The sequence below is a fragment of the Triticum urartu genome, chromosome 4A (assembly GCF_056163025.1).
Source record: "Triticum urartu cultivar PI428250 chromosome 4A, HENAU_Tu73, whole genome shotgun sequence".
Lineage (NCBI taxonomy): Eukaryota > Viridiplantae > Streptophyta > Magnoliopsida > Poales > Poaceae > Triticum > Triticum urartu.
In genome coordinates, this window is record NC_141876.1 from 120123893 (window position 1) to 120151229 (window position 27337).

Sequence of the window (27337 nt, forward strand, 5' to 3'; positions counted from 1 at the left end):
AAATATCTTGGAATCCTCAAATGTCCTGTGATCAGGCACACATCCTAACACTTACGCATATTGATGACTTAGATGTGCAACACACAAAGTAAAGTATATCTTCAATCAGTGAAGACATACATCCTAAGTGTGAACACATTAATATGGAATTTGACTTCGGAGCGCCACGATAATTGTGCGTCGTGTCTGGGTCTAATACTTCCTATACGGTGGGTAACGCCACCACCAAATGTTCCGTTTTGAAGTGTTTCACTCATGGCGTTACCTTGTAATATCTTCACATTTGGTTTGGCTTCGAACTCAACATGTCTTCACGATTATCTTCACTACGTTGACTATATAGATATATATATACTCTAGTGTTCTGTCCTCTACAGCATTCACTTATAGCTATGTCTTCTTGGTTGAATCTTCTGAACTAAGTGAATGTGATCGGACCCTAATCTCTCTATGCTTTCTATCTCTAACTCTATCTCTCCAAGTCATATGCATTCTATTGAAACTGTCGAATGTCTTCACTGCGTCCTTGTCAGCTGAAGATATAGAGACAACCATAAAATCCGTTTTTAATGCTCATTCCTCCACATAAAATCCGGAGAAGCAGGAACGACCGCCCGACAATTTAGGCGTGCGTGGGACGTGGAACAAACCCCAAACTTCCGCTAACTGGCCACGCGTTCCTCAAATACGAACCGCCAGGGGCACCTGCGTAATAGCACAGTGCCGCCCCTGAGTCTATAAATTCACACTTACTGCGGTCATTATCTCCTTCTTCCACCCTCGCACGAACCCTAGCGCCATCGCTAGCACTCGACGACGCCGGAGACGAAGCGCTTCACTGCCGCAACCTCTCCAACGCCGTCCTCACGCTGACCGCGGACATCGTCCTCTCCGCCGTCGCCGTAGGTGTTTTCCGTCGCCAAGTTAGGGCACGGAGGACTGAACTGCTCGGCATCAACTTCCTTCCGTCTAGCAGTTCCAGTGTGGTAAATAAAACTTCTTTTTATAGCTTCTTTTGATCTCACGGTTCTGTCACTTTCTACCATAAGAAGTTTCTCTTCACACTAGTTAGATCTCTCACTGCATCTCATAACATGCCTAGTATATTCACTTGTGCTTCATAAAGTAGTTAGATTCCTCACTTGTACTGATCTACGGATTCGTACAAATCTGGAACCAACTTCTTATCTATAAGTGAATGTCTTCGCACAATGAGGTCAATGTCTTCTAAACTGATTAATCTTCAAAACCTTCTGAGAATGCATATGACATCTTCCCCTTCCCTCGCACCTTAATGCTGTCACAGGTACATGTCCGTGGGGGAATCCTTCGGTTCTCATAGTCTGCATTCATTTGCAGAATTCCTACAGCATCACATAAACTCTCCTGAAGCCAGTTCCTGTTGGTCCAGAAAAGGAAAGACTTTGAAGCCTTTGAAAGTTTTGAAGCCTTTCAAGCTAAAATTTATGGCTTCAGTAGCAGCGGCAAGAAAGGGGGGCAGACAGAGACGCGAGGGAACTTCTAAGGATCTGCCTGAAGACTTGGCAGAAATGTACAAAACAGATCCAGAAGAGAGCTATGGGCAGCGCAAGACCCGAATCCAATGGATTCGACGCTATTGGGCAGAACAGTGGTTCAAATACCGCTTCGTCACCCAGGAGTATGCTGAAAAGAATGCTATCAAGAGTCCATGGGGGGATATCTTATACAAGAACCTTGTACCCAGGACCAGAGATGAAGCCATTGCTCAAGGCTTCTACCCATGCATGGTCCGAGGACCACAGCCTGAAGATGCTCATCCGTCGTCACTTCTCTGGTGTCGTGACGACAATCTCTTCCAGCGTAACTTTCAGTTTGCCCAACAGTCAGCGAAGCTAAACAAGAAGAAATTTGGGCTTGACTTCAACCCTGGTCCCTCCTCACCAAGGGAAGATGGCACACGCGACGCGGAACCCAATATCATCGGTCCGTTTGCCAATCTTGAGGGCCTGATCAGCCACATCTTAGTCCAAGGGACTGCTGTGAATGACCCTCCAGCTGATTCTGAGTCTGATGAAGCTCCTGCTGTGCCGAAGCCAAAGCAAACAAAGAAACCAAAAGCTTCAAAGCCGGCCCTTGCCTCAAAAATCTCAAGGGCGAAGCCATTGAAAACTGCACCTCCTGAAGTCAGTGTGCAGTCTGAAGACGTATCCCGCGTCTCCAAGCCCCTGAAGGAAAAGGATCCCCAGCAACAAACAGGCAAAGAGCTCACTGCTGCTCCCATTCTGCGCAGTGAAGCCATTGATCTATCCAGCGATGAGGATCTGGGTGATGACGCACTAGAGCAGCTCATCAAAAGCAAGGAAGAAGCGAAAATCTTCAACAATCTGCCTCTGTTTGATGTCGCCATCATCCACAGCTTCATCGATGAATGGTTTGACTCACCAGACATAAGCTTCAATGATCTGCAGCTGCCTGTTGGACTCAGCGTCGCCTTCCAAGGCGCAATTGCTTCAGAACTGGCCATTGCTCAGCGCATTGTTGAGCTGAAGCAGAAGATTGATCACGAAAAGGCTAAGTTCAAGCAGCACATGGCCAGCCTCAGCGTGCAAGAAGTGAGGAGCTTTAAAATCATGTTGCATGAGCTCAAAGAAAACTTTCTGAAGAAGCATGCTGAAGCTCAGGGCTCGCGTGAAAGGATGAAGTCTTTGGCAGAAAAATGCGTTCAAGCCTACAACGAGGCTGAAAAGCGTAAGGCACTTGGGCGTCCTGGCATCGACCCAAGGATGGCCGCAAAGAAGAAGAAGCAGTCTGCTGTGAGTGAACCAGAGGCATCAGGACATGCAGCAACTCCAATTGTCTTCCCAACCGCCACGACTGGCTCGAAGCCAAAGAGCCGGTCAACAGCTTCAGAGCTAAAGAAGACAAGAGCTGCAGAAGCTGAAGCCAGAAAAAGGAAGAGCTCTGAAGCCTCTCCTACTGCCCCCAGCAAAAAGAAGCGCAAGACCAAGAAATCTAGGGCTGCTCCCACAGAGCCCTTGATGGTTGAACCCCTTTCTGTCATTCACCCCAATGCAGAAAGAAGACTGACAGTTCATGAGCCTGCTCCCACAGAGGCTCCTGATGCTGAAGATATTCCAGCAGCCGACCCAATAGCTGCTGAAGACATTGGTCATCAGGACAATGTGCAAGATGATGCAGCTCTTCCTCAGCTTGAAACAAGCGAACTCATCAGTATTGGTCGTCCTCTGATGCCAATGGCACAAGATGAATCATGGGCGGATCGCCCTCAGGAGGAAGAAGACCTTGAGGCCCAGCCCACTCCGACACCAAAAGCGTCGTCTGCGTTCCGTAGGCTTCGCAAAGGTCCACGGCCTCAAGTCCAGTCTGCAGAAATTCCGGCTGCATCAGCCGAAGACAATGAAGAAGCACCTCCAGAACCCACTTCCTCGCTCCATCAAGATGCAGTTCTCCAGGAGAAAGTGCCTGAGGTTGTCCATACAACTACAAACACCAAAGCCAATGTGGAGCCCATCCCACCAAATGCTTCAGCGAACAGTGAAGCCACTGAGCCAGACACTTCAGTTCCTGAGTCTGCTGCAGGTCCACAGTTTGATTATCACATAAAGCACAGGCCTCATGTCGAGAAGCCAGTCCCAAGGCTTCCAAGGTTCCCAGGTCCTGCAGCAGCACCTGGCTCCTTTGATATAAACAGCTTCAAGGCAGACAACACATTTTTCAATAGCTCCAAGAACCCCTATTCAAGGGAAAGGATTGTATCAGACAGGTTCTGGAGCTATTCACAGCGCAGCTATTATTCATGCATCTTATACAACCAAGGTCGCATCTTCCCTCACAAGCACCTTGAGGTTGAAGCCATTGTTGGTCTGCCATGTCTTGAGGAAGCTTTGGACTGCTTCAGGCAAGTGGGTTTGCTGTCGTTTGTGACTGATGAAGAGCACTGGAACAAAGAGCTTCTGCTTCAGTTTTATGCCACTCTCCATATCAAAGGATACAACAGAGATCCGAAGACTTGGATCCTAGAGTGGATGACTGGAAATGCCCATCATGAAGCCAATGCATTTGATATCATTGAGCTCACCGGCCTGCCCACTCCAGGCGAATTCTTCGAAGAAGGTTGTCAACTTCATTCTGAAGCTATTGAGAGTATATTTCAGAGACCTGAACCCAATATGAGTCAGATGCTCTCAATGATGAAGCCATTGCCTCAGGATGCACCCTATCCAACTGAGTTCTTTGTTGAAGACCTAGAGTACCTGCCCAGGACCATATATCACATTATCCGGCGGACTCTCTGGCCCATCAAGGGACACTCACCACATGCCAAGATTGAGGGTGCAATGAAGACTCTCATATTCTATATCATGCATGGCAAATGCTTCAACGCACAGGATCTTTTCATACGACAACTTGCTGCGTCAGGCTCGGACTTATTTGGTCTAAAATTCTATGCCCCTTGAGTGATGAGGCTGATCAAACTGCACTCTACAAATTCGTATCAGCCCTCAGCCCGAAACCATCGCATCTTCCTGCCAGATGTGGATATCTCTGCTGAAGCAATATACCCTGAGCCTGCCAAGCAACCAATAAGTCTTCAGAATGCCGAACACCAGAGCTTCACGCAGAATGTTGAAGGTGTTGAAGCCATGTCCAGGGTCTATCCGATGGCTGGCACTACACGTGCACCAGCATCAACTGAAGCCACAGATAGCACAAACGCTCCAAGACCCAAGAAGCGTGCTCGTGTCCTCACTAACCGAGAGCTTCTCGTGGCTCTTCACCAAAAGCAAGATAGGCATCACGACTGGCTGAAACGTCAGATGAAGAGCCTCTTGGTGGATGTCAATCGTCTTCGAAACCTTGCCACCAAGAATGCCTTCGTTGCACATGAGACTTGCCGTCGTATGTGGAAAGGGCTCTCAATGATCTGCACTGAAGCTGAACTTGAAGAGGATGGCTTCACAGAGCGCTTCAAATTTGACACCACACCTCCTAGAAGGGCTGTGATGCGCAACACACCGTCCCTTGAAGACTCTGAGTTTTCTTCATCTGCTGCCACAGTCACTGCAAGGATCATTGATGAACACGATGATGCTACTTCACCACCACCTGCTTCAGCACCTCAAAGATCTGCACCGCCAAACAACTCCACCGACCCTGCTGCGCCCGGAAACGCGTAGTAAACTCTATGTCTTCAAACCTTTTTTGTCATTCCTGACAAAAGGGGGAGAAGCATACGATGTTTATAGTCTTCAAGCGGGTCAAAATGGGCGGGTGCCTTATGTTTTGCTTCGTGTTTACAACTCTTGTTTTTGCTTCATTTGGTTCTTTGAGTTGTAAACACTAAAACTCGATGGTCGTCTGTTACTTGTTTACCACTCCGTGGTGGTGACGATAAATTCCGCACTTATCTCATTTTGCAGACGTCCATTTTCCATTATGCATGTCATTATCTTCATATACTTTCACATGCACAGTGGATTGTCCTCATAAGCTGAAGCGGATCTCCACCAGTACAACCTGCCATGTGCATTTGCATTCCAAAAGCAAATTAACTTATATGCACATCTTCAGGGGGAGCCCGTGCAACTTATGAAGACAATTCCTTTACAAACTTCACACTTTATATTCCCCGTTGAAAACTTCAACTAGTTTGTCATCAATCACCAAAAAGGGGGAGATTGTAAGTGCATCTAGTGCCACCCCTAGTTGGTTTTGGAGTATTGACGACAAACCTAGTTGAGGGACTAATGTGTTTGTGAGAATTGCAGGAAAACACAGGTAGAAGTCCCTCATTGATTCGGTTTTACTACCAGAGATGACCCCTAAAAATGTATGAAGACATTGAAGACAAAGGTGGTATATGAAGATATTCACTTTGAAGACTATGACAAAAGAAGACACGTTATGAAGCCTATGGAGCTCGAAGACTTAGATCTTTCGTAGTTCCTTTTATTTTGTGTTGAGTCATAGGAACCACCGTACTGTTAAGTGGGGTCCAGGAGAACCAGTCAGAATGACTGAAGTGATGCCTAAATCAAAAACCTATGTCTTCGAGTGAAGACAATGAGAGCGAATCTTGTCCAGAGCCGGACAAGTCAGCTTTGCTTGTAGCCCAAGTAAAGTTGCCATGAGAGTTCGAAATCTGACCGTTGAGACACGTGTCAGTTCCTTAGTGACCCAGGGTCATTTTGGACAAATCAGGTCGGGTTGCCAAGTGGCTATAAATAGCCCACCCCCACAACCATAAACGGTTGGCTGCTCAGATTTCAGTGCACGGCTTTTGTCGTTTGAGAGCAACCCACCTCGAAGCCTTTGAGAGAAAATTTCCAGTGAGGAGAAAAGCCCTAACCACCCAGAGCCAGAGTAAATTGGGCATCACTTAAGTCTTCTTGTCTGTGTGATCTGAAGACTTATTACACTTGGGGACTGTGAATCCTCCAGACGGTTAGGCGTCGCGTTCAGAGCATCCAAGAGACATTGTGGATTGCCATTGAACGAAGTCTGTGAAGGTTTGGGAGTCTACCTTGAAGACTTACCAGAGTGATTCAGCGAGGACTAAGTGACCTTAGCTCAAGGAGAATACGGTGAGGACTTGGTGTCCTGAACTGTGTGTTCAGGACTGGGTGTCCGGGACTGTGTGTCCTAAGGTTTAAATACCTAGCCGCTCCAACCAGACGTACAGTTGTCACAGCAACTGGAACTGGTCCAACATATCATTGTCTTCTACAAGTCACTGGTTTCATCTTCACTTCCTCTTCTTACTGTTACACATTGTGAAGCCATTGCATGCTTGCTTTATCTTTAGTCTTCACAATGTGAATGTATGAACTGTTTGGCTTCATAACTTCTTCCTACCTGATCCTTATTACACTGCAGTAGTTTGTCATTGTGCTTTCACTCTACTAAATACATGACCATGGCTGGCCCAGTGTAATCTAACTTCCGCTGCATAGTAATAGGCATAATCTTCGCTGTTTGTCTTCATAACTCTCACGTTTTGAAGACTTTCGTAAAAATCGCCTATTCACCCCCCCTCTAGTCGATATAACGCACTTTCAGAGTATACAAGCATAGAACTCGCATGATGTTGTTGGGATTCATGTGAACGGGGGAGCGGGGAGGGGCCGTTTGTCTCACCTTTCCGCTGAAGTGGTGGGGGATGCGGAAGACGGCGGAGTAGTAGGCGATGTAGACCACAGGCTGCACCACCGTGACCCGACCTCTTGGTGGTGATTCTTGCCTGCGATGTAGACCACAGGTTGCACCACCTTGGCCGTGTCTTGGCCATCGGGGATCCGTCTTCGCCCTGGCCCTGCCTGTGATTTCATCTCATGGCGCCTCGATACATCAGCGAGCAGGAGATCAGTTCAGGGATGCAACAAAAGGAAAATTAGAGGAGGAAAGGGGTCGGATCTACGTACCGGAGCTACTGGCATTGCAGATCGATTCGCCCCGCTTCGGATCCACCATCGAACTCCCCGGAGACCAACACCGCCGCGGATCCCAACGGAACACGACCGGATCCAGCACCCGCACCTGGGTGACGAAGCTCGATGCGTGCGTCCCCATCAGTCGCGCACGGCTCGCCGGAGACTGGTGCGGTGGTCGCGGCAATATGGCGTGGTGGTTGCGGGCTCGGCGATGCGCGTCGTGATGCGGCGGGGGGAGGTGACAGGGCGAGAGGTGGCGAGTGAGAATCATCGTGTGTGGTGAGTGGAGAGGAGAGGAGAGGGACTGATGCGGCGGGCGGAGTCGCACGGCCGCCAGCTCGTGGACACACGCGGCGATGCGGCGGCGGAGGGGAAAGTGGGAAGATGAAGTGAGTGGAGGGAAGAGGAGCGAGTGGAATGGATAAGGTAAGCGGCGGGGTAGGTGGAAAGGCGACCGCGGGGGGGGAGGCGGGCCGTCGCGCGGGGGAGGCGGGCGATGTTTTTTTGACAGTTTTTCATAGTCTACAAAAAAAATCTAAATAATTATCAAATGACTACTTACTTATATATATGAACATTGAGGTTTGTTGTTTTTCCCGGGTTTTCATGGGTAGGACACTTATTTAAACAACATATATTTCTAATAAAAACAAATAGGTTTTCTTTTTTGCATAGCACAAAGTTGTGTTAGTTTCACTTTTCTTTTTATTATATATTATATATAATAATATGATGCAGTAGGAAATATCATATATATTTCATCATGGTATATTTGTTATTAGCGGATGTCTCAACTTTGTTTTGTAATTATTTTTTTAAATCACAAAACAACATAAATATTTAATTATACATACCTCACAAATTATTCAAATTTGTATAGATATATATATATATTAATCATGGTCCATAAAAATAAATATTTGTATGCTTATGACATATACTAAGGGTATCACAAAATAAATCATAGAAAAAACAAATATAATTGGTTAATGTTGGTTTGTTTGTTTTAGTTTTTGTATGGCAATTTTCCATAGCCTATACAATTAATTTAAAATAATTTAAGCAATCTCAGACGCCTACTTACTTATAAATGAACATTATAGTTTGTTGTTTTCCCCGAATTGTTGTGTTAGTAAAATGATTAAAGTGTCTTCTTTTCTAATATAACCAAATGCTTTTTTTATTAGCATATTATTATATATCAAATATAATTTTATGATGTAGTAAAAAGTATTAATTATTTTTCAGCATATATATAAATTGATGGATTCCGACATACTCACTGATGCAACAATGACAGACCACAGTGAAACACCACGAGAAGAGGTGCATATAGCTAACATTCCGCAATTTGTATCTTATATATGATAATACGGAAGGGCTATTTTTATATTTTTGTTTTTCCAGAATAGAGGAGACATGGATATGGACTTTGGAGATGCACGGAAAGAATCCATTAAGGGTTCAGATGCGATGTCGTCGAAAGTGGAAGAAAATTCACAACATAAAAATGTCGAAGAGGTTATATCTCATAACAAACCAAAAAAGAATGCTAATTTACATATTGTCCCACAAGGTATTTTTTAATATTATTATGAATCTTATTTTTGTGATATTGTCTTTTGTATTGAACTAATTTTGCTCATTGTGATTGTTAAGTTGGCTCATATTTTTATGTATTCGACAGACTATGTTTGTACCCCTAGGGATATTACAGTCATCAAATCTATCAAGTCTGCCCCGAAGAATACTCAGTTCGTGGACATTGGAGATGCCTTGTTATCAACCGACGAATTGGAATGCCTTATGAAAGATGATATGTTCTTACATGACGGTGTAAGACCAATTGCACAAACTTTGTAATTAAAACTATAAACAATATATAATATTATAAAATATAAATATAATCTAAATGCTCATTACAGGTGATAAATGCTTACATATATTGCATGCTTGCTCACGACCATCTACAAGACAGGGCGGGTGAGAAGGTACACATTGTTAGCACGTTTGTATCTGGCCAGATAAAAGAAGACAGGGAAAGAGACATAGACCCATCAAAATATCACCGCATCGTTCATCATGTTAATACTTATCTACAACAAGATATGGTTAGTTTTTGTCTCGTTATCCATGCATATAATTATGGTATGTTTTTATTTAATTCATATGTATGATTATTTATTAATATTTATATCTAATTGCTACCGTGACTTGTATGATATTTACATCAGTTATTCATTCCGATTAACATGCCGGGCTACCATTGGTATCTAGCAGTCGCCAATGCACAAAAACGTGAGATTCAAGTATTGGACTCACTTGGTTCCCGGGTCAAACGCAATGACCTTTCTACTACGGTAACTATCTATTTTTTTACTTATCTTAACATATGTTTTGTTTGCCTCGATCGGTAATATTATATGGTGTGATTAATAGTTGCTAGGACTCGAGAAGCGTCTGAAACTTGTAGAGCATAGCCCGGATTTTATCAGAGGTCATAAGTGGCCCGATCTCAATGTTACAAAATGGACGGTTGTAGAGCAGTTTCATAAGGCAATACAAACCGATGGGTAAGCACTTGTTACAATGGTTTGTCTTTTTGATTCATATGTGTGATAATCTAAAGCATTATTTTATAATATTATAGCGTATCATGTGGATTGTTTATGCTAAATTATATGGAATACTGGTCATCACATGGACTGTCAGACTAGTTCACACCCAGGTATTTCATTTTTTACATTATCTCGTTATTTTATTAAGAAATATTATATAAATATATATCTTGTAGGAGGATATGAAACATTTTCGACAAAAATTAGTTGTCATTTTGCTCGATTCAGAGCTGAATAAGCTAAAAGGAGTTCCCATATACCATCAACCTGATGATGAAGAAACTTTATATAATTCTGACGATGAGGGAAATTTAGCTAATTCTGATCTCGAGATCCTGGAGAATCCATCTGACGTTGTCAAAGATAAACGTCCTGCCCCAATCACTACTATACCCACGGAGAAACGTGAATTACTTGCCAGCCTTTGCAGCTACATCATGTCGAACGATGATGCCGGATGTCTGGAGTAAGTATCATGTGTCAATATTTAATGTGCGGATGTATATTATTGTTCTTCTTACCATCCAAATTTGTAGGAAGTTATGGGTCCGGAGCTCGACACCCGATCCAGTGGGCTTAAGTCTTAAGAAACTTCAGTGCATACTAAACATGGAGCAGCCCATGGACAATGAATGCTTCAACACCGCCGTGCGTATGCTGGCATGTGACGAGGGAGTATTGTTCACAGACCCTCCCGTACACTACATGGATCTACGATTTTGTGTAAGTTACCGTAACTATTCAATTTATGTGTCATTATTAACAACATGTTGAACCAATATTTCTTTTTTTGCTTAGTCCATGTTGCTAGAGTCAACACGAGGTCAGAAGTTTTGCGAGAAGGACACTATCCAGACGTTGGCAACATTATTTGATAGTTGGCCTGGGATGGACAACGATATCTCATCATGCAACAAGGTAAGTAAAATTATTTGTCCATTCTTATCATGGTTTATTGTTGTTTCTAATAGCTCCACTTGTAGATTTATCTTCCCTATTCATCAATCGGCCGATACATCTTGTATGTCATCGATAAAGAGGCACGTCGCCTATATATTATGGATCCTATTCAAACATCACAATCGTTAGAGGAAAAAAAGATAAGGCATGCACTGAAATTAAAAAGTTTTGCAAGGGATTTCAAAGAAGCACTCGAAATAAAGCTGTCTGGTTGGAATTATGATATATCTAAATGGCAACGTTTATTTCCGTTTGGTGTTCCAACGAGTATAGATGGGTAATGAATCCATACGAAAAACATTTACTTTTATTATCACTATATTCTTTATATTATTAATTTAAAGTTTTGCAGGAATGTGTCTAGATATTTTGTTTTCCATTTTATGCTCTGGTGGAACGGTAAAGAATTGGTCAAGCCGATTTGCTCAGTGAGAATTGTCCGTTACATGTGTTAAGACCTTCGGCATGAAATTTTAATACTAACTACATGTATTGTTTGTGCAGGATGGGTGTGAATTGAGGAAGCAGTTTTTATTATACTTGCTAAAACATCGTGGGAATGAAGCTAAAGAAAGCTTTCCGGATATTGTGAAAGAATTTCTTAAGCGCATCATCTAGATATTAATAGTTTTGTAATAGATATTTAGTTGGAACATCACTCAGTTTGTTACATGGACATGTCGTTACTTTTTCTTTCTGTTATCAATTTACATTGCAAAAATGGACTTCAGTTATTAAATAATTTTGTTTGTGTTATATTGTTTGCAAAAAATGGAATTTAACATGTTACGTTGTAAACTATTTCAAGAGCCCGTGGCAACGCACGGACACTCTACTAGTCAGTGTAGTTTCCCTAATTCTTGCCTTCTTGGCAAGAAGTAATAAAGAACCTTAATAAAAAATTAATCACCTTGTCAAATGCTAATCATATGACAAGAAGTAACTTTTCGCTAAATGCCAAATATATTTGCAAAGCTTTCGCCAAATACGCAAATACTAATCACCTTGTTAAATGCTAATCATATGATAAGAAGTATACTTTCGTCAAATGCCCAAATATATTTGCAAAACTTCCGCCAAATGCTAATCATATGGCAAGAAGTAACCTTTTACTAGATCCCCAAATATTCTTACAAAGCTTCTGCCAAATGCCCAAATATTAACCACGATCTGGCTTTTAATATGCTAGCCTTCCGCCAATTAACAGCAACAGTCAGCGGACTTCTGTCATCTGGACGAAAATGTAAGGTACCTGGCGACTTTTGGTTTGTCATGAGGATGTCCGGACTCCCGCAAATTTCCTCAGGGTTGTCTTCGATTTATGGTAAAAAAAACAAGTCCGGACCGCTCGACGGACCGATACAAGCCGCATTAGATGGCACAAGACGTCTAAACAGTGCAGTCCGGACATATGTGACGGTTTGAGGATCGGTGTTGTAGATGGCTAAGAGCATCTCTAGCAGATCCCGCATCCCGCCAACCCGCAAAACGCGTTTGCAGTTCACGGAAAAACGGCTTTGCGGACCGGCGTAGACGGCCACAGAGGCAGACCCCGCAAAACGGACTCGTATAAAAGAATATTCACGAAATATTTTTTTTACGGGTTGGCTTTGTGGGGTCTGCTCTTGCGTCGTTGCCGCCGGTCCGCAAATATCAATACCACACCCCAAAAATAAAACAAACATCCACATTACAAAATGATATTCAGAAAAATTATCAATACCAACACAATACAACATTCATTCACATTACAAATAATTATTCAAATCACAGAAGCAAACTAAATAATGCAATATAAAACTTGTCCCGAATACAAATAACACATGAATTAAATAAAAAATTAAAATTGAGTTTGTTATTGTCCAGCCCTTTGCCAATGGTGCTCAATGAGATCCTCCTGAAACTGAAAGTGGGTGTTTGCATTTTCAATCTCCTTGTATGTCTGAAAAAAAGTTCTAATACAGTTAGAGTCTCTAGCTGGTTTGACACGGCTACCTACATTATGGTAGAAAAACTTCAAGTTCATGTCTCTCTCATCTTCGAGAATCATATTGTGAAGGATAACACAACATGTCATGATGTTTTTCAAGGCCTGCTTGTCCTAAAAACGAGCAGGACCATGAACAATGGCAAACCTAGATTGCAAAACCTCAAATGCTCTTTCAATGTCTTTTCAGGCTGCCTCTTGCACCCTTGTGAATTCACATTGTTTTTTAGTTTTGGGTTCTTCAATACTCTTGATAAATGTGCACCCAAGGAGGGTATGTACCATCTGCAAGATAGTACCCTTTTGTGTATTTATGTCCAATGATAGTGTAGTTGCAAGCAGGAGCATCACCATTAGCAAGTCTAGCAAACAAATGGGACCGATGCAACACATTGATATCATTGAGAGTGCCCGGCATACGAAAAAACAATGCCAAATCCATAAATCCTCAGATGCTAGGGCCTCTAGCACAATTGTTGCATCACGAGACTTGCCACGATACATTCCCTGCCATGCCTTCGGGCAATTTTTCCAAGTCCAATGCTGCCTAGCATGCCACGCCAACCTCTTCTCTCATTAGATGACATCAATTTCTTTGTGTCATCCTCGTTGGGTGCCCGAAGATATTCAGGACCAAAGACACGGATGATCACTTTGGCAAACCTACGCACTGACTCAATTATGGTATCTTCACCAATGCGAAGGTACTCATCGGCATAGTCAGCCGGAACACCATATGCAATCACACGCATAGCTGTCGAGATTTTTTGATATGCACTAAATCCCTTCAAGCCCGCGACATTTTTGTTTTGAGTAAAATACCGACAATTTGCTTCGCAAGCTTGAACAATTTTCACAAAGAGGGATCGACGCATTCGATACCTTCTCCGGAAGAGGTGCGGTGGATATGTTGGATTCTCAGCGAAGTAGTCTTGCATCAACATCTCGTTCCCGAGATGGCGATTCTGAGGAATGCAAAGACGCCCGACGGTCGATCCTCGATGCCTCTTTCGGTTCTCGTCTTCGTGCTCCTTCACGGCAAGAGCCATCACCAACGTCTGTTGCCAATAGTTTGCAAGCAGCGTCTCAACATTCGAGTCGTCTGAATCGGATGAATCGTCGAGCAAAAACTTCTCGCACGGGCTCAATTCCATCTACCTGAACAAAAATCGCACGCCGCGTCAACCAACTATGCATAGCGCTCGGCATAAAGCACAAGCAAACACTAACCGGCGGCTCATGGGGCGGGCGATCCCGGGCGGCGACTAGGGGCGGCGACGAGGGGCGGCTCTTCTCGCCGGATCCAGGGGCGGTGCAGCGTATCGGTGATGGAGGGTGGGGGACGCCCCCGCGGCGCGACTCCGCCCGCAGATTAGGCCGAAATCGCCGGCAGCGGACGGACGGAACCAATGGCGAGCGACGGCGGAAGGATGAGGCAAAGGGCGCGGGTTGAAATGTCCCTCCCGCCAACCGCTTCACTACGATACGGGGCATCGTAGGGGCGAAGCGGAAACCTGCGTATTTGCGGGTTAGGGCCAAGATTTTGCCACGCTCCTCAAAAAGTTTTACGGGCCGGCCGCGTTTGTGGGATCTGTTTGGACGGGATTTTCTATGTCGATCCGCATGTTGACGACTATTTTGTGGGTCGAGGGTTTTTGCGGGATTTGTTAGAGTTGCTCTAACAAGTTAGTTGTAGACACCGTTATACACCCCCGGCCATGAAAATACTCCTATCAGCTATCACGGTGTTAGTTTGAAGTACCGCTTCCAGAGGCGGGGAAGGAAATTTTTCTACAACCCTGGAACACGCATGTTTTCAGCGAAACAGACAGCGCTACGCGGGGGCTTCGTTGCCATCCCGACACGTACGGTGGGATCGCTCCGTACGATTTCACATTTTTATACGAGCTACAGGTGCGAAGCCGAGTTCTGTAACGCACGGCAACGCCGCCATGTCCGTCTCCCCGAGTCCGCTTGTGCCGGTTTGATTTCTCCCTTTTAAGATGTACGCGTGACGTGTGGACTCCATCCCACAGCATCACCCACAAGACTAGAAACACCTTTGCATTGAGCAACTTGGCCTTTTCTATATGGCAGGAGGAATCCTTGGCTGACACGTCAGTCCAAGGAGATAGAACGGCACGGCCCATTCGTCAGTGAGTGATAAAACAAACCCAGAAACATCAGGACATTTGCTTTTTCATTTATTTTATTCCGGCCTTTGCTTCTGGGCAACGCAAGCAAGTTCAGAGTTGATCAGTTGTACAAAAGGAACCTCTCGCTTTCAGACCGTGATCACTCACCTTACTCACTATATAAGTAGGAGTATATATATACTCTACACACACAAAGTTATAAACATACTCAATTCACAGGTGCATAACCAATTCACAGGTCGCACAGGACGAAAGGAATTGCACCGGTGCGAGCTTCGTGTGTGTCCACCATGGCGGCGAGTAGTCAAACTGAGGAGAGCATGATGAACTACGATTCTCCGGCGTGCGGCGGCGCGGCAGAGACGGTCATCGAGGACCTCCCCACGGACGTGCTGTCCCTCGTGCTCCGCCGGCTCGACGGCGCGTCGCTGGCGGCGCTCGGCTGCGCGAGCTCCAGCTTCCACGACCTCGCCACCGACCCCGACACATGGCGCGGACTCTGCCTCGCCTTGTGGCCGTCGGTCGCCGGCCTCCTCGACAATTCTTGCTGCCGCGGCACCGGTGACGGCTTCCACCGGGCGCTCTTCGCCGACGCGTTCCCGTTCCCAGCGACAGCGGCGGCGGCGGCCACGGCCACGGTCGCGCCCGCCCTGCCCAGCCGGCTCGTCTCCGCCGTGGACCTGCACCACAAGGGGGTCTGCATCATGTCGCGCGTGGTGGAGACGGACGCCTCGTCGGCGTGGTTCCTGGGCTCGCCGTTCCGCGTCGACGCGCTCCTGCAGGAGGGCTTCTCGGCAGCGTCCTCGATCACGCCGGCGGAGCTGACGCTAAGCTGGCTGCTTCTCGACCCGACGTCAGGCCGGGCGGTCAACGCCTCCAGCCGGCGGCCGGTGTCCGTTGACCGGAGCTGGCTCACGGGAGAGACCGTGGCGCGGTTCACCGTGGTGCTCGGCGGCGTCGCCCTGGACGCGGCCGTCACGTGCGACGACCGGTTTGGGCACGTCCGGGAGGTCAGCCTGTGCGTGGAGGACGGCGACGGCGGCGGCGTCAGCGGGCGGGACGGGCTGGCGGCGGTCGCCGCGGCCATGGCCGCCCCGAGGCAGGGCCGGGGCGCGGAGGCGGAGGCACAGGCGGCGCGGCAGTACGGGGAGTTGGTGAAAGGGAAGAGCGCGCGAAAGGAATGGAAGGCGAGGCGGGAGGGGCTCGTCGACCTCTGCTGCTCCGGCGTCGGAGCGGCGGCGTTCGTCGGGTTCCTGGTGATGCTCACGTGCCGGTGAGCACGCGCGCATCGACTAGTAGTAAAGGTTTGCTCACACGTGCGAGGAATGTGAATACGTGTTCGTCCAGTAGGTTACACAGGGACAGAGGGTCGCTGCCGCAATGTAAATGTACTGTAGCGCAGGGCCAAGAGTTATCTTCTTTGCATTAATTTTCAGAAAGGGGAACTTGAGAAGATACCGTTGAAAGTTGGGAGTGTAGGACTTCTAATTTTGAAGCTTAGTTGGTGAAACTCTTAAAAAGGTCTCTGGAGCAAAGGTTTTGCCAAGCTTCAATAGAACTTATTGGTAGGCCACAGCTCAAATTGGTAAAGAAAGTTACTTCATAATCTGATGCATAGTTAATAACTGTCCAGTAAATCACACTAATATTTGCATTCCAAGAAACCCTGATGCTGACCGAGATGATTGCTCAGTAAAACACACGAAAATGATGATATCATAACATCCTTACAAACTCCTTTTTTCCAATTACACATAAATGTAATGACATTGACAGTCATTTGTAAACAAGGAAGACCATAAGTACTACCATCCATAGCTATAAAGAATCTACATCAACACATCAATACAAAGCTATACAGAAGTTCCAGAACCAGCGTACAAAACTCACAGAGAACAGAAACACTCTTGTCGCGGCAGCGAGCAACAAGACACCTAGGAAGCAGTCTACATATGTGCATTCTGCAACTCCCGGTAAATTAAATCGATGAACTGGTCACTCTGTTGGGAAACATGACACCAGAGTTAGAAGCATGTAAAAGAACATACAGTACATATTGTAATTTTTAACAAGGAACATACCTGAACAAGTCTCAGGAGGGCGTCCTTAACTTTATCCCGTGAAATAACAGAGCCGTCGTTGTGTGCAGGGGCGAAGGATGGAGGTGGTGAAGGTGGTGGAAAAGGTTGGAGTAGAGGGGCGCCATGCCCGTACTGAGGATGTTGAGTAGATGATGAAGTTGAATGAAGAGGTGGCGCTGTCGGCATCATTGATGAAATCGGCGGAGCTAGTGATGCAGAAGAGGATGATGGAGGAGCAAAGAATGCCGGTGTTACAAGATTTGTTGAATGGCTAGCATGGGCATTAGTGTCCTGGAGGGGCAGTGGTGGAGCTGACGAACCTCCAAAAGGAGGGTGTATTTGGTGCGACTGGGCGGCAGAAGGCATAATCAATGGCGTGTGGGAAGCCGCAGTGGTTTCAGTGGATGGATGAGCTCTTCCAACCATTGACCCACTTGATACACTCCCAATGCTTGCAGCACCCTATATATTTGTATAGAAGAATAATTCAGTACACTACACACAGAACCAAAATGCAACGATGGTGTTTTAATTCAGATATTCAGATGACAGTCCAAAGATGCTGCATATACTATTTCATGAGCAGTGCGAGAAACAGAAAATTATTCAGAAGAAAACAAAACGAAATAGGAAGAGAACATACACCAAAGTAATTAGCAAGTGATTCATCAGGAGTATCAGAAATGAGAGTGGATGCTGGCGGTGGTTCAAGGGGGCCATCTATAGCAGCGGATGTAGGAACAGCCTCCAATTCCTCAAACTCGCTGTGATATATTAGAAGAATTCAGCATAAGTCAATCAAAACATCTCCCATGAACAGTCGAGGGGAAAAAACCTTTTGGTGGAGGGCACTTTAGCTTTTGGAGGTACTCTGGCATAAGCATTAAGTATCCTGCAAGGAAAATGGAATTAAAAAACTCAAGGAAACATGTTCACAAATTTTCATTTTAATAATTTTACCCACATGCCAAAATATAATACTAGTAAAAAACCTAAAGATACATGGACATCAACAAGACAAAGTTCGGTTCATGATTAATCAATCCTAATTATTCACACCCATGTTAGACATCTAATAGTTATACATACTAATGCTTTGAACTAAGCGAAATAATGAAGCATGATTTGCAGACAGTGGACAAATTGTTAAAAAAGGAAAAAGATTCTCCTCTATTTTGTCCAGTGCAGAGGTAAGGTAATGACACCCGGGCAGGTAATCATGTTAATCCTTTCGAAAACTTCCAATTATATGATAGTAACGCCCCATTCGATTGAATATAAGAGCATGATGCTCCTAGAGTCCTTACATGCAGAAAGTTTCACAAGATTTTATTAATTTCCAAACCGTTAACATGGTCAAGGAATTTTCACTCGTTAGGATGCAAAACTGCGGTTGCCACCGAGAAAAGTTTGTTCCCGAGGCATAAGTAACTGTGTAGCTATTTCTGGTTCCCTAAGAAAAAGGAGGAAGCCACAGTACTACCTGTTTAATGTTTACATGTTGCCATAAGATCAGATCAGAATCAGTTACTGTATCACTAAGAGCATCTCCAACAATTTGTTGGTTAGTTTGCTGGTAAATATATCCATGTCATCAACCAACAATGTATCATACAAGTATTCCAGTGGTTGTATGAATGGTTGAACAATAGGACGTGAGTGAATATGGAAGCTTGCTCTCTTTCTTTACCTTGGAGCTTGTGCACAAGGTGTTGGATCATTTTCATACAACCTCACACTCGCTCTTCATTTATTACTTGACAAGTCATCAAAGATGCTTACATGTCAAATTTACCAACAAGCATCTTGCAGCTACTGGAGATGCCCTAATATGTGTATATGTCGGCAGAAACAAAAAAAGGTAAAATATAATGACTTCTACAGTTTGTACATGCAATCCAGCCACACCATTATTTCCATTTGTTAGGCCGTGAGTCCGTCATGGATAGTTGCAGCTTTTAGGGCATGCATTTCTGGTCTGAATCCAATCTAAAGTAGACAAGATCAGATAGTCTACAGCAACAACAACAACAACAACAACAACAAGTCCCAAACAAGTTGGGCTAGGCTAGAGTTGAAACACATAAGATCTCGAAACTTAGTCATGGTACTGGCACATGATTAGTCTAGTTTTACAAAAAAATAGTATGATCCAGTAACACTCACAAATGGTTTTCAATAAACATCCGAGCCATGAAAAGGAGGCTTCCAACATGAGCATATGATATATGAAAAGTCATACCTTCCAAAGAGATTTGCTACAGCATCACAGTCCTGCTGATTGTAAAACCAAATACCATTTACTTCTTGTGCAGCATTCCGGTACAACAAATATGGAGGTTGAAGTTCGTATTCAAAATCACTTAATAAATCCTCCACCAGATTATCTGAGAAGAGAAACAATATTGAAGTTCTCATGAATGAACTAAACAATATGAGCATTCATAAATCATCTAGAAATAAGAGGCCGGCTGTTAGTCCTAGCCAACTTTTGTTAGATAGATACAAGGAGAATTTTTCTTCCAACTGGAAGTCGTAACTATCAAACAGGATGCAAAACTTTAAAATGACCTGCAGGCCAGCAAGCTAGCATCGGCAACCACACCATAGTATTTGTTGGTCTGTACAAGCGAAGTAACTTGGCTAGTTATCCCCTTTGCTTCATTCTTTGTGGTGATCTTTTGTGGCAATGTGTGATCACATGGAACAAATCTCTTTTTTAGCCAAGTCTCGCCACATGGAATGGTAAACAAGATTACTAGTCTTCTACTTCATACAGTTCTATTCCTTGCGTTCAGTTAGGATTTTACATTCCCAGAGTGGAGAGATTAAGGTTTCAATCTGAAAATTTAGAGTTTGCCGAGTGGAAGGTATTGGGGTTTCGCGCGAGAAGATCTTAACAAAAAGGCTGTATTTTCCGAGTAGAATGCTCTAAGTTTACTAGTGATAAGTTTGGGTTTGTCAAGTTGAATTTTCTTGAGAAAATAGAGTCTGCCAAGCAGAAAGATTGGGGTATCATGATTGTTTCAGTGGCCCATCAGGCTTTTTGTAAGTAGCCAACGTTGTAGTGTGGCCGAACTGGAATAGTTTGACTTCATAAGAGCATTGGTTAACCTATAGTTGTGCTTTAGTAAAACTGTATTAATTATCTATCATCTTGGAGACCTCGCGCTTTATTAGCTACCCAAAAAGCAAGCAATATGTTTTCTAATCGCGATCGTCCGTAACCCGCAATGCCTGAGTCACACGGCTGAGTGGATGGACTTAGATCGCAGAAACGTACCCGTGTTCCGCCTGTTCATGACGATAAACTGAAACCTCGGCTGCGTGTTCCTACAACAGGAGAAACCAATCAGATATTCAGATCCCAGCCGCAGCCGCACACAATATTCTATCAACCCTCGCTCACCTCTTCACGACGAACAGCGACCCCTCCACGTCCTTGCGGCTCTGCGCAATACAAGGCAAGCAAACCGGATCGGATCAGGTTTTCGGTGAATCACGGGGGGCGAGACAGGGGGAGGGGGAGGGGGGGAGGTGACTGACCCACTGATTGAGGTCGATGTTGAAGTCGTAGAGGGTGACGTGGGCGGCGGTGATGAGGATGTCCTCGACGGCGGGGTCGAGACGCTGCAGGACGGTGAGGTTGAGCAGGCGCGTGCCCTCGGCGTCCATCGCCAGGTTCGGGGTCAACTTCCCCCCGTTAGTCGGCGGCGGCGGCGGCATCGATCAATCTCCGAGTGGGCGGCGGTGGATCTGAGGGGAGCTGCAGGCTGCAGCTATCGAGTAGGGAGCTTGGGAGTTTGGAGCAGGGGGGGAGGGGGAGGGGAGGGGACGGGGACGGACTGTAATTTCTGGAAGAGTCGCCGCAGCAGACAGCACAGGATGGGACGTGGATGGACCGACGATGCAGGAGCCGGACGGGGTCGGGGTCCATGGGCTCGGCCACTGTGTAACAGGTATAGACTATAGAGGCCCCTCTCTGTGTGGCTTGGCCCATCCTTTGTCCCGAAAATCAGCTTGGGAGCCCCTACGTGACCGCGGCAACTATATCTCGCTTCACGCGAGACTTTTGTCTGTCTCGCTCAACCACTGTCCTCTCCGGTGTACCTATTGGACCAGCCCAGTTTTGTGCTTTTTTTTGTTCGCTGGTTTTTGGATGGAATTCGCTCGCTCGCTGCTCTTCGTTTGCTGGTTTCCTAGGGTTCTCAGCCTTTTTTTTTCTTTTTAGGGTTTCCGTTTTTAACTGTTCTTCTTTGTTTCTTACTCAATTTTCACTATTTTATTACTTCTTCCAAAGCTTTTCGTCATGTTATTCTCTGTTTTAACTGTTTTTTCTTTTCATCCTTTTTAATTTTTTTATTTCTTTCTTTCTCGGTTTTCCGTTGCTTTTTTATTTCCTTTCTTTCTCTTCATTTTTGTTTGTTTCTTTCTCATTTTTATCTATTTTATTTTGTTTCCTCTCAGAATTCATTGTTTTACTATACACGTCTTTGGTAAATATCTAATACATTTTCCTAATACACGTTTACCATTTTTAAAATACAGGTTTAATGTTTTTTGAAGTCATGGTCAACGCATTTTATACACATTTTTTAAATGCTTGATTACCATTTTCCAAATAGTAGATTAAATTTATGTTCAATACATGGTCAACCTTTTTCCTGTACATTTTAAACATTTTTAAATGCTTAATTAACATTTTATAAATACAAGATTAATATTTTTTTAACTATATGGTTAACCTTTTTTCTATACACATTTGACTTTTTTCAATACTTGATTAACATTTTTTAAATACTTGTTCAATGTTTTTTTCAAATGATTGATTAACATTTTTTAAACACATGACCAAAATAATTTCATCATTTTTCTAATCCATGGTCAACATTTCTTCTATACACATTTAAAAATTTCAAATGCTTAATTACATTTTTCAAATACTTCAAAAAAAATTCAATGCTTGATTAACATTTTTTAATAGATGAGTAACATTTTTCATTATTTATTTAATACATGGTCAACATTATTTTACACAAATTCAATATTTTCCAAATGCTTAGTTAGCCATTTTTCAAATACTTGTTTAACTTTCTTAATTAAAGTTTTTTAAAATACATGATCACATTGGTTTTCATACACAATATAATATTCTTTATATATTTTTCGTAGACATGATAAACATTTTTTCTATACACATTTAATAGTTTTTAAATGTTTTTTATATTTTTATATATTTTAAAACATTATATATGTACAGATTTTTCATATACACGATAAACATTTTCTCTATACACATTTTCAAATACTTGATTAATATTTTTTCCAAATGTTTTATGTAGATAGTTTTTTAATATGTATGTGTGTGTGTCTATATATATAGAGAGAGAGAGTAATATTATTCACCATCCAGGATGCAGAATAAGTTATTCTTCACCCGAGGTAATATTACGATCGCTTCATAAATAAATTACGTTTAAAATAAAAATAGTTACATTCATATTGATTCACTACGTAAAATTTGGTACAAGAAAACAAAAAAATAGGTTATAAGATCAGAAATATTGCATTTTATGTATGTTTTACACTATGTTTTTACGTTCATAATTTTACGTAATAGAAAATATTTTTTATGACGAGTATATATTTTCTTACGTTTTCTTTTTATGTATGAAATAAGACAAAATTTACGAAACTAAAAATACGGTGCATTGACAACAAAATAAAAAGGGGGTGAAGAATAACTATTCCTCACACAGGGTGACGAATAGCGCGACCCTATATATATATATATATATATATATATATATATATATATATATATATATATATAGTGTTAATATTCATCACCCAGGCTGCAGAATAAGTTATTTCTTCATCCGAGGTAATATTATGATCATTTCATAATTAAATTATGTTTCGAATTCAAATAGTTACATTTGTATTGATTCACTATGTAAAATTTGACATAAGAAAATAAAAATATAGGTCATAAGACAAAAAAATTGTAGTTTATGTGTATTTTAGACTATATTTTTACGTTTGTAATTTTACATAACATAAAATATTTTTTACGGCGATTATATATTTTCTTACGGTCTCTTTTTGCGTCGGAAATAAGACAAAACTTACGGAACGTAAAATTACGGTGCATTGATGGTAAAATAGAGGAGGGTGAAGAATAATTATTCCTCATCCAGGGTGACGAATAGCGCGATCCTATATATATATATATATATATGTTTAGAATATTTAAACCATAAAATAAGTAAAAAAAATGGGTCCTTTACGTGAGGGTTTCCTAGGTCTCGCTGTAAGTGAGACAAAAGGACAGCCCTACCTGACGCTCTTCGCGTCAGACTGGCCGAAAATCCTATATAAGAGTTTTTTTTAGACAACCTCGCGAAACTTTGTATTAACCCGTCACAATGTTTATAGGGACGAAATGAAGATCTTCCGATTGGCATAACCAAATATGACGGCCAACCGCGAGGGAAAGAGAGTGTTTCGCTAGTGAAAGATCGTGGATGTCGCCTAGAGAAGGTAGTGAATAGGCGCTTTAAAATAATTACGGTTGAGGCTTGAACAAATGCGGAATAAACCTAGCGGTTAATTTGCCAAGCACAAAACCTAAAACAACTAGGCTCACCTATGTGCACCAACAACTTATGCTAAGCAAGATAAGCAACTATGTGATAGCAAGAAATATGACAAAGAATAATATGGCTATCACAAAGTAAAGTGCATAAGAAAAGGGCTCGGGTAAGAGATAACCGAGGCATGCGGAGACGACGATGTATCCTGAAGTTCACACCCTTGCGGATGCTAATCTCCGTTTGGAGCGGTGTGGAGGCACAATGCTCCCCAAGAAGCCACTAGAGCCACCGTAATCTCCTCACGCCCTCGCACAATGCAAGATGCCGTGATTCCACTAAGGGACCCTTGAGGGCGGTCACCGAACCCGTACAAATGGTAACCCTTGGGGGCGGTCACTGAACCCGTACACTTTGGCAATCCTTGGGGGCGGTCACCGAAACCCGTCAAATTGCTTGGGGCGATCTCCACAACCTAATTGGAGACCCCGACACTTGCCCGAAGTTTTACACCACAATGATTGAGCTCCGAACACCAACAACCGTCTAGGGCGCCCAAGCACCCAAGAGTAATAAGCTTCTCAACTTGTAACTTCCATGTATCACCGTGAAGAACTCAAATCGATGCACCAAATGCAATGGCAAGGGCACACAAAGTGCCCAAGTCCTTCTCTCTCAAATCCCACCGAAGCAACTAATGTTGGGGAGGAAAATGAGAGGAAGAACAAGAAAGAGAAAACCAAGAACTCCAAGATCTAGATCCAAGGGGTTCCCCTCACATAGAAGAGAAAGTGATTGGTGGAAATGTGGATCTAGATCTCCTCTCTCTTTTCCCTCAAAAACTAGTAAGAATCCATGGAGGGATTGAGAGTTAGCAAGCTCGAAGAAGGTCAACAATGAGGAAAGAACACGAGCTCAAGAGATAAGGTTGAATGGGGAAGAAGACCCCATTTTATAGAAGCTCCCGAATCCACCCGTTATGTGATCAGTCTGCGCACAAGCGGTACTACCGCTCAGGGGAGCGGTACTACCGCCCCGGCGGTAGAACACGGAGAACGGAGCAAAACGGAGGGCAAGGCAGAGCCGTATGAGCGGCACTACCGCTGGAGCCAGCGGTACTACCGTTGGCCGCAGCGGTACTGCCGCTTGGCCCAGCGGTACTACCACTGGGACCGCACAGTGCCTACCACGAGCACAAGGAGAAGGAACATTGAGGAGGGCCATTGAGCGGCACTAGGGACGGTGGTAGCCGCAGTACTACCGCACATGAGCGGTACTACCGCTCCTACTGCCGCTGAATCCGACACGAGAAAACCACGTCTTGAGTTGAGGCGGTACCAGTGCGGAATCGGAGCCGTACTACCGCTTATGGCCATGGGCGGTACTACCGCTGTGGGACAGCGGTACTACCGCTTGTGGCGATACGCGGTACTGCTGCTTCGGCCCAGCGGTACTACCGCTGGCGCCATCCTAATGCCACTTCCACGAAAAACAAGTATACTTTAAGGAAAACCAAAACTGCCATAACTTCTAAAAATGAGATCTGAATTGAGCAAACTCAAGCTTGTTGGAAACAAGACGACGAGTAGCATCAAAACAGTGACTGGTTATAGTAAAAAGAGGCAGGGGAGGTATGCCTAACAATGGAGGAGTGAAATCTCCAACACAGAAGAACGGGCATAACCTCCAACATCAAAAACATTATAGAAGATGTAAGTGAACTCCGTTTTCGATGAACTCGAGCTTGTCATCAAGATGACCATAAGCTCCAAAACTCACAAAGAGAACCAAACAAGAACCAAGAAAGATGATGCAAGGATGCAATGGTTTGAGCTCTCTACGAACGATACGATCAAGCTACTCATCGAGAGCCCCCCTTGATAGTATGGAAATTGATCCTATAACCCGGTCTCCCAACTACCACCATGAGACCGGAAAAATAGAAAACCTATCAAGGGCAAACCTTTGGCTTGCACATGGTCCACTTGAGCTAGATGATGACGATCTTGACTCCCTCAAGTTGGACCACCTTTCTTGATTGCGTAGGCTCGATGAAGACTAGTTGATTGCTCCCCATACTCCACTATGGGTGAGCCACTCTTCCACACATCTTCATAAATCCATTGTTACCACAATGGACAACAAGCTTCAAGCATTTGATCTCTTCATGATGCTCCACTTGAACTTGCACACCGCAACCTAACCCCATAAAGAACTCTCATGAAGACCATGGGGTAGTACACAAAGCGTAATTGGCAATGCTTACCATACCATGGGATCACTTGATCCCTCTCGGTACATCTTCTACGCTTTGTGGGTTGATCAACTTGATTCACTCTTTGACTTAGTCTTGATCAACCTCTCACAAGACCAATCTTTAGGTAATTCCTTGAATAGCATCTTGGTCGACACAAACTCTCCTTGAAACCAACACATGTACTTCAAGAAAAGCCTATGGATAAAACCTTCAAAAAATACTCAAGGCAACCATTAGTCCATAGAGATTGTCCTCAATTACCAAAACCAAACATGGGGCACCGCATGTTCTTTTAGTTAGGTTGTGAGTCTCATAGTTTGAGCTCCTAAATTCATGACATATATTACATGAAGGAAGATTAACGAACGGTCTGAAATCTCACGCAGAACGGCGCCATAAGCAGCAAACTTGCCATGATGCAAATCATCAACAACTACCTTACAATGTGAAGCAACATGAATGCGTCGGGCATATAGATCATCCGCTAGGGAGAGAGCTTCCCTTATAGCTAGAGCTTTTAGCGTTTGAGGATTCGTTATGTGCTTGAAGACGATCGCCGAGGCCCCAAGAAAAAACGCCATGTTGGTCTCTGCATACTGCTCCCACTGCACCATGCTTCCCCCTCACAGACACTGCGCTGTCTACATTGATCTTAATACACCCTTGGGCTGGTGACACCCTGCGTGGAGCCCTGTGTGGTGCTTGCTGCTGCTCTCTCTTGTTAACTATCTCCAGCTCTGACAAGTACTTGTTAATAAAAGAATCAGTGACATGTGGAGATTGAAAAATGTCCTCGTGAATTGCCTTCCTCCTTGTTGCCCATATTGCCCATGCAGTTACAACAGCACAGATGAGAGTATTTTGAGTGCGCTGAGCCGAGCGCAAGAGACGGGCCGACCCATTTTGACCTGGTAGCCACCGTTTCTGGGCACTTTCTAGACGGTTCCTCAAACCGAGATTTTCCCCCTTTTTCCGTTTACAGTTTTTTCTCGGTATTTTGCTACTCGTTTGGGTTTTCTTTTCCGTTTTCTTTTTTACTTTTCTGTTTCTACTTCGTTATTTCTCTTTTTTTTCAGAAATCTTCAGGAATTTCAAACATTGCTCCAAATTACAAAAAGTATTCCTTTTTCTGAAAAAGTTTGGAAATTTCAAAAATTGTCATAGTTTTTCATAAATTCAAAAAATTGTGTTTTTTCAAAATATTCCTGTTTTCAAATTTTGTTTAGAATTACAAAAAGGGCTTCCATCTCCA

At 43.8% G+C, this 27337-nt stretch overlaps 3 protein-coding genes across 3 annotated transcripts; 2 read left to right on the forward strand and 1 right to left on the reverse strand.

Moving 5' to 3' along the window:
• Positions 1-10849: 10849 nt before the first annotated feature.
• LOC147975054 (uncharacterized) lies at positions 10850-11629 on the forward strand. Its single transcript, XM_087519597.1, has 4 exons — positions 10850-10969; positions 11035-11288; positions 11364-11439; positions 11516-11629. Exons 1-4 carry the CDS (start codon positions 10853-10855, stop codon positions 11627-11629), a joined length of 561 nt encoding a protein of 186 aa, XP_087375723.1. The 5' UTR covers positions 10850-10852.
• A 3602-nt stretch (positions 11630-15231) lies between these two features.
• Positions 15232-16642, forward strand: LOC125551062 (putative F-box protein At2g36090). Its single transcript, XM_048714212.2, has one exon. The coding sequence runs from the start codon at positions 15445-15447 to the stop codon at positions 16429-16431; it is 987 nt and encodes a 328-aa protein (XP_048570169.1). The 5' UTR covers positions 15232-15444; the 3' UTR covers positions 16432-16642.
• A 205-nt stretch (positions 16643-16847) lies between these two features.
• On the reverse strand, positions 16848-21073 carry LOC125551061 (mRNA-decapping enzyme-like protein). The gene is made up of 8 exons (XM_048714211.2): positions 20782-21073; positions 20645-20685; positions 20519-20568; positions 19478-19622; positions 18071-18127; positions 17879-17999; positions 17236-17697; positions 16848-17154 (listed from the first exon to the last, which is right to left on the reverse strand). Exons 1-8 carry the CDS (start codon positions 20959-20961, stop codon positions 17101-17103), a joined length of 1110 nt encoding a protein of 369 aa, XP_048570168.2. The 5' UTR covers positions 20962-21073; the 3' UTR covers positions 16848-17100.
• Positions 21074-27337: the final 6264 nt, after the last annotated feature.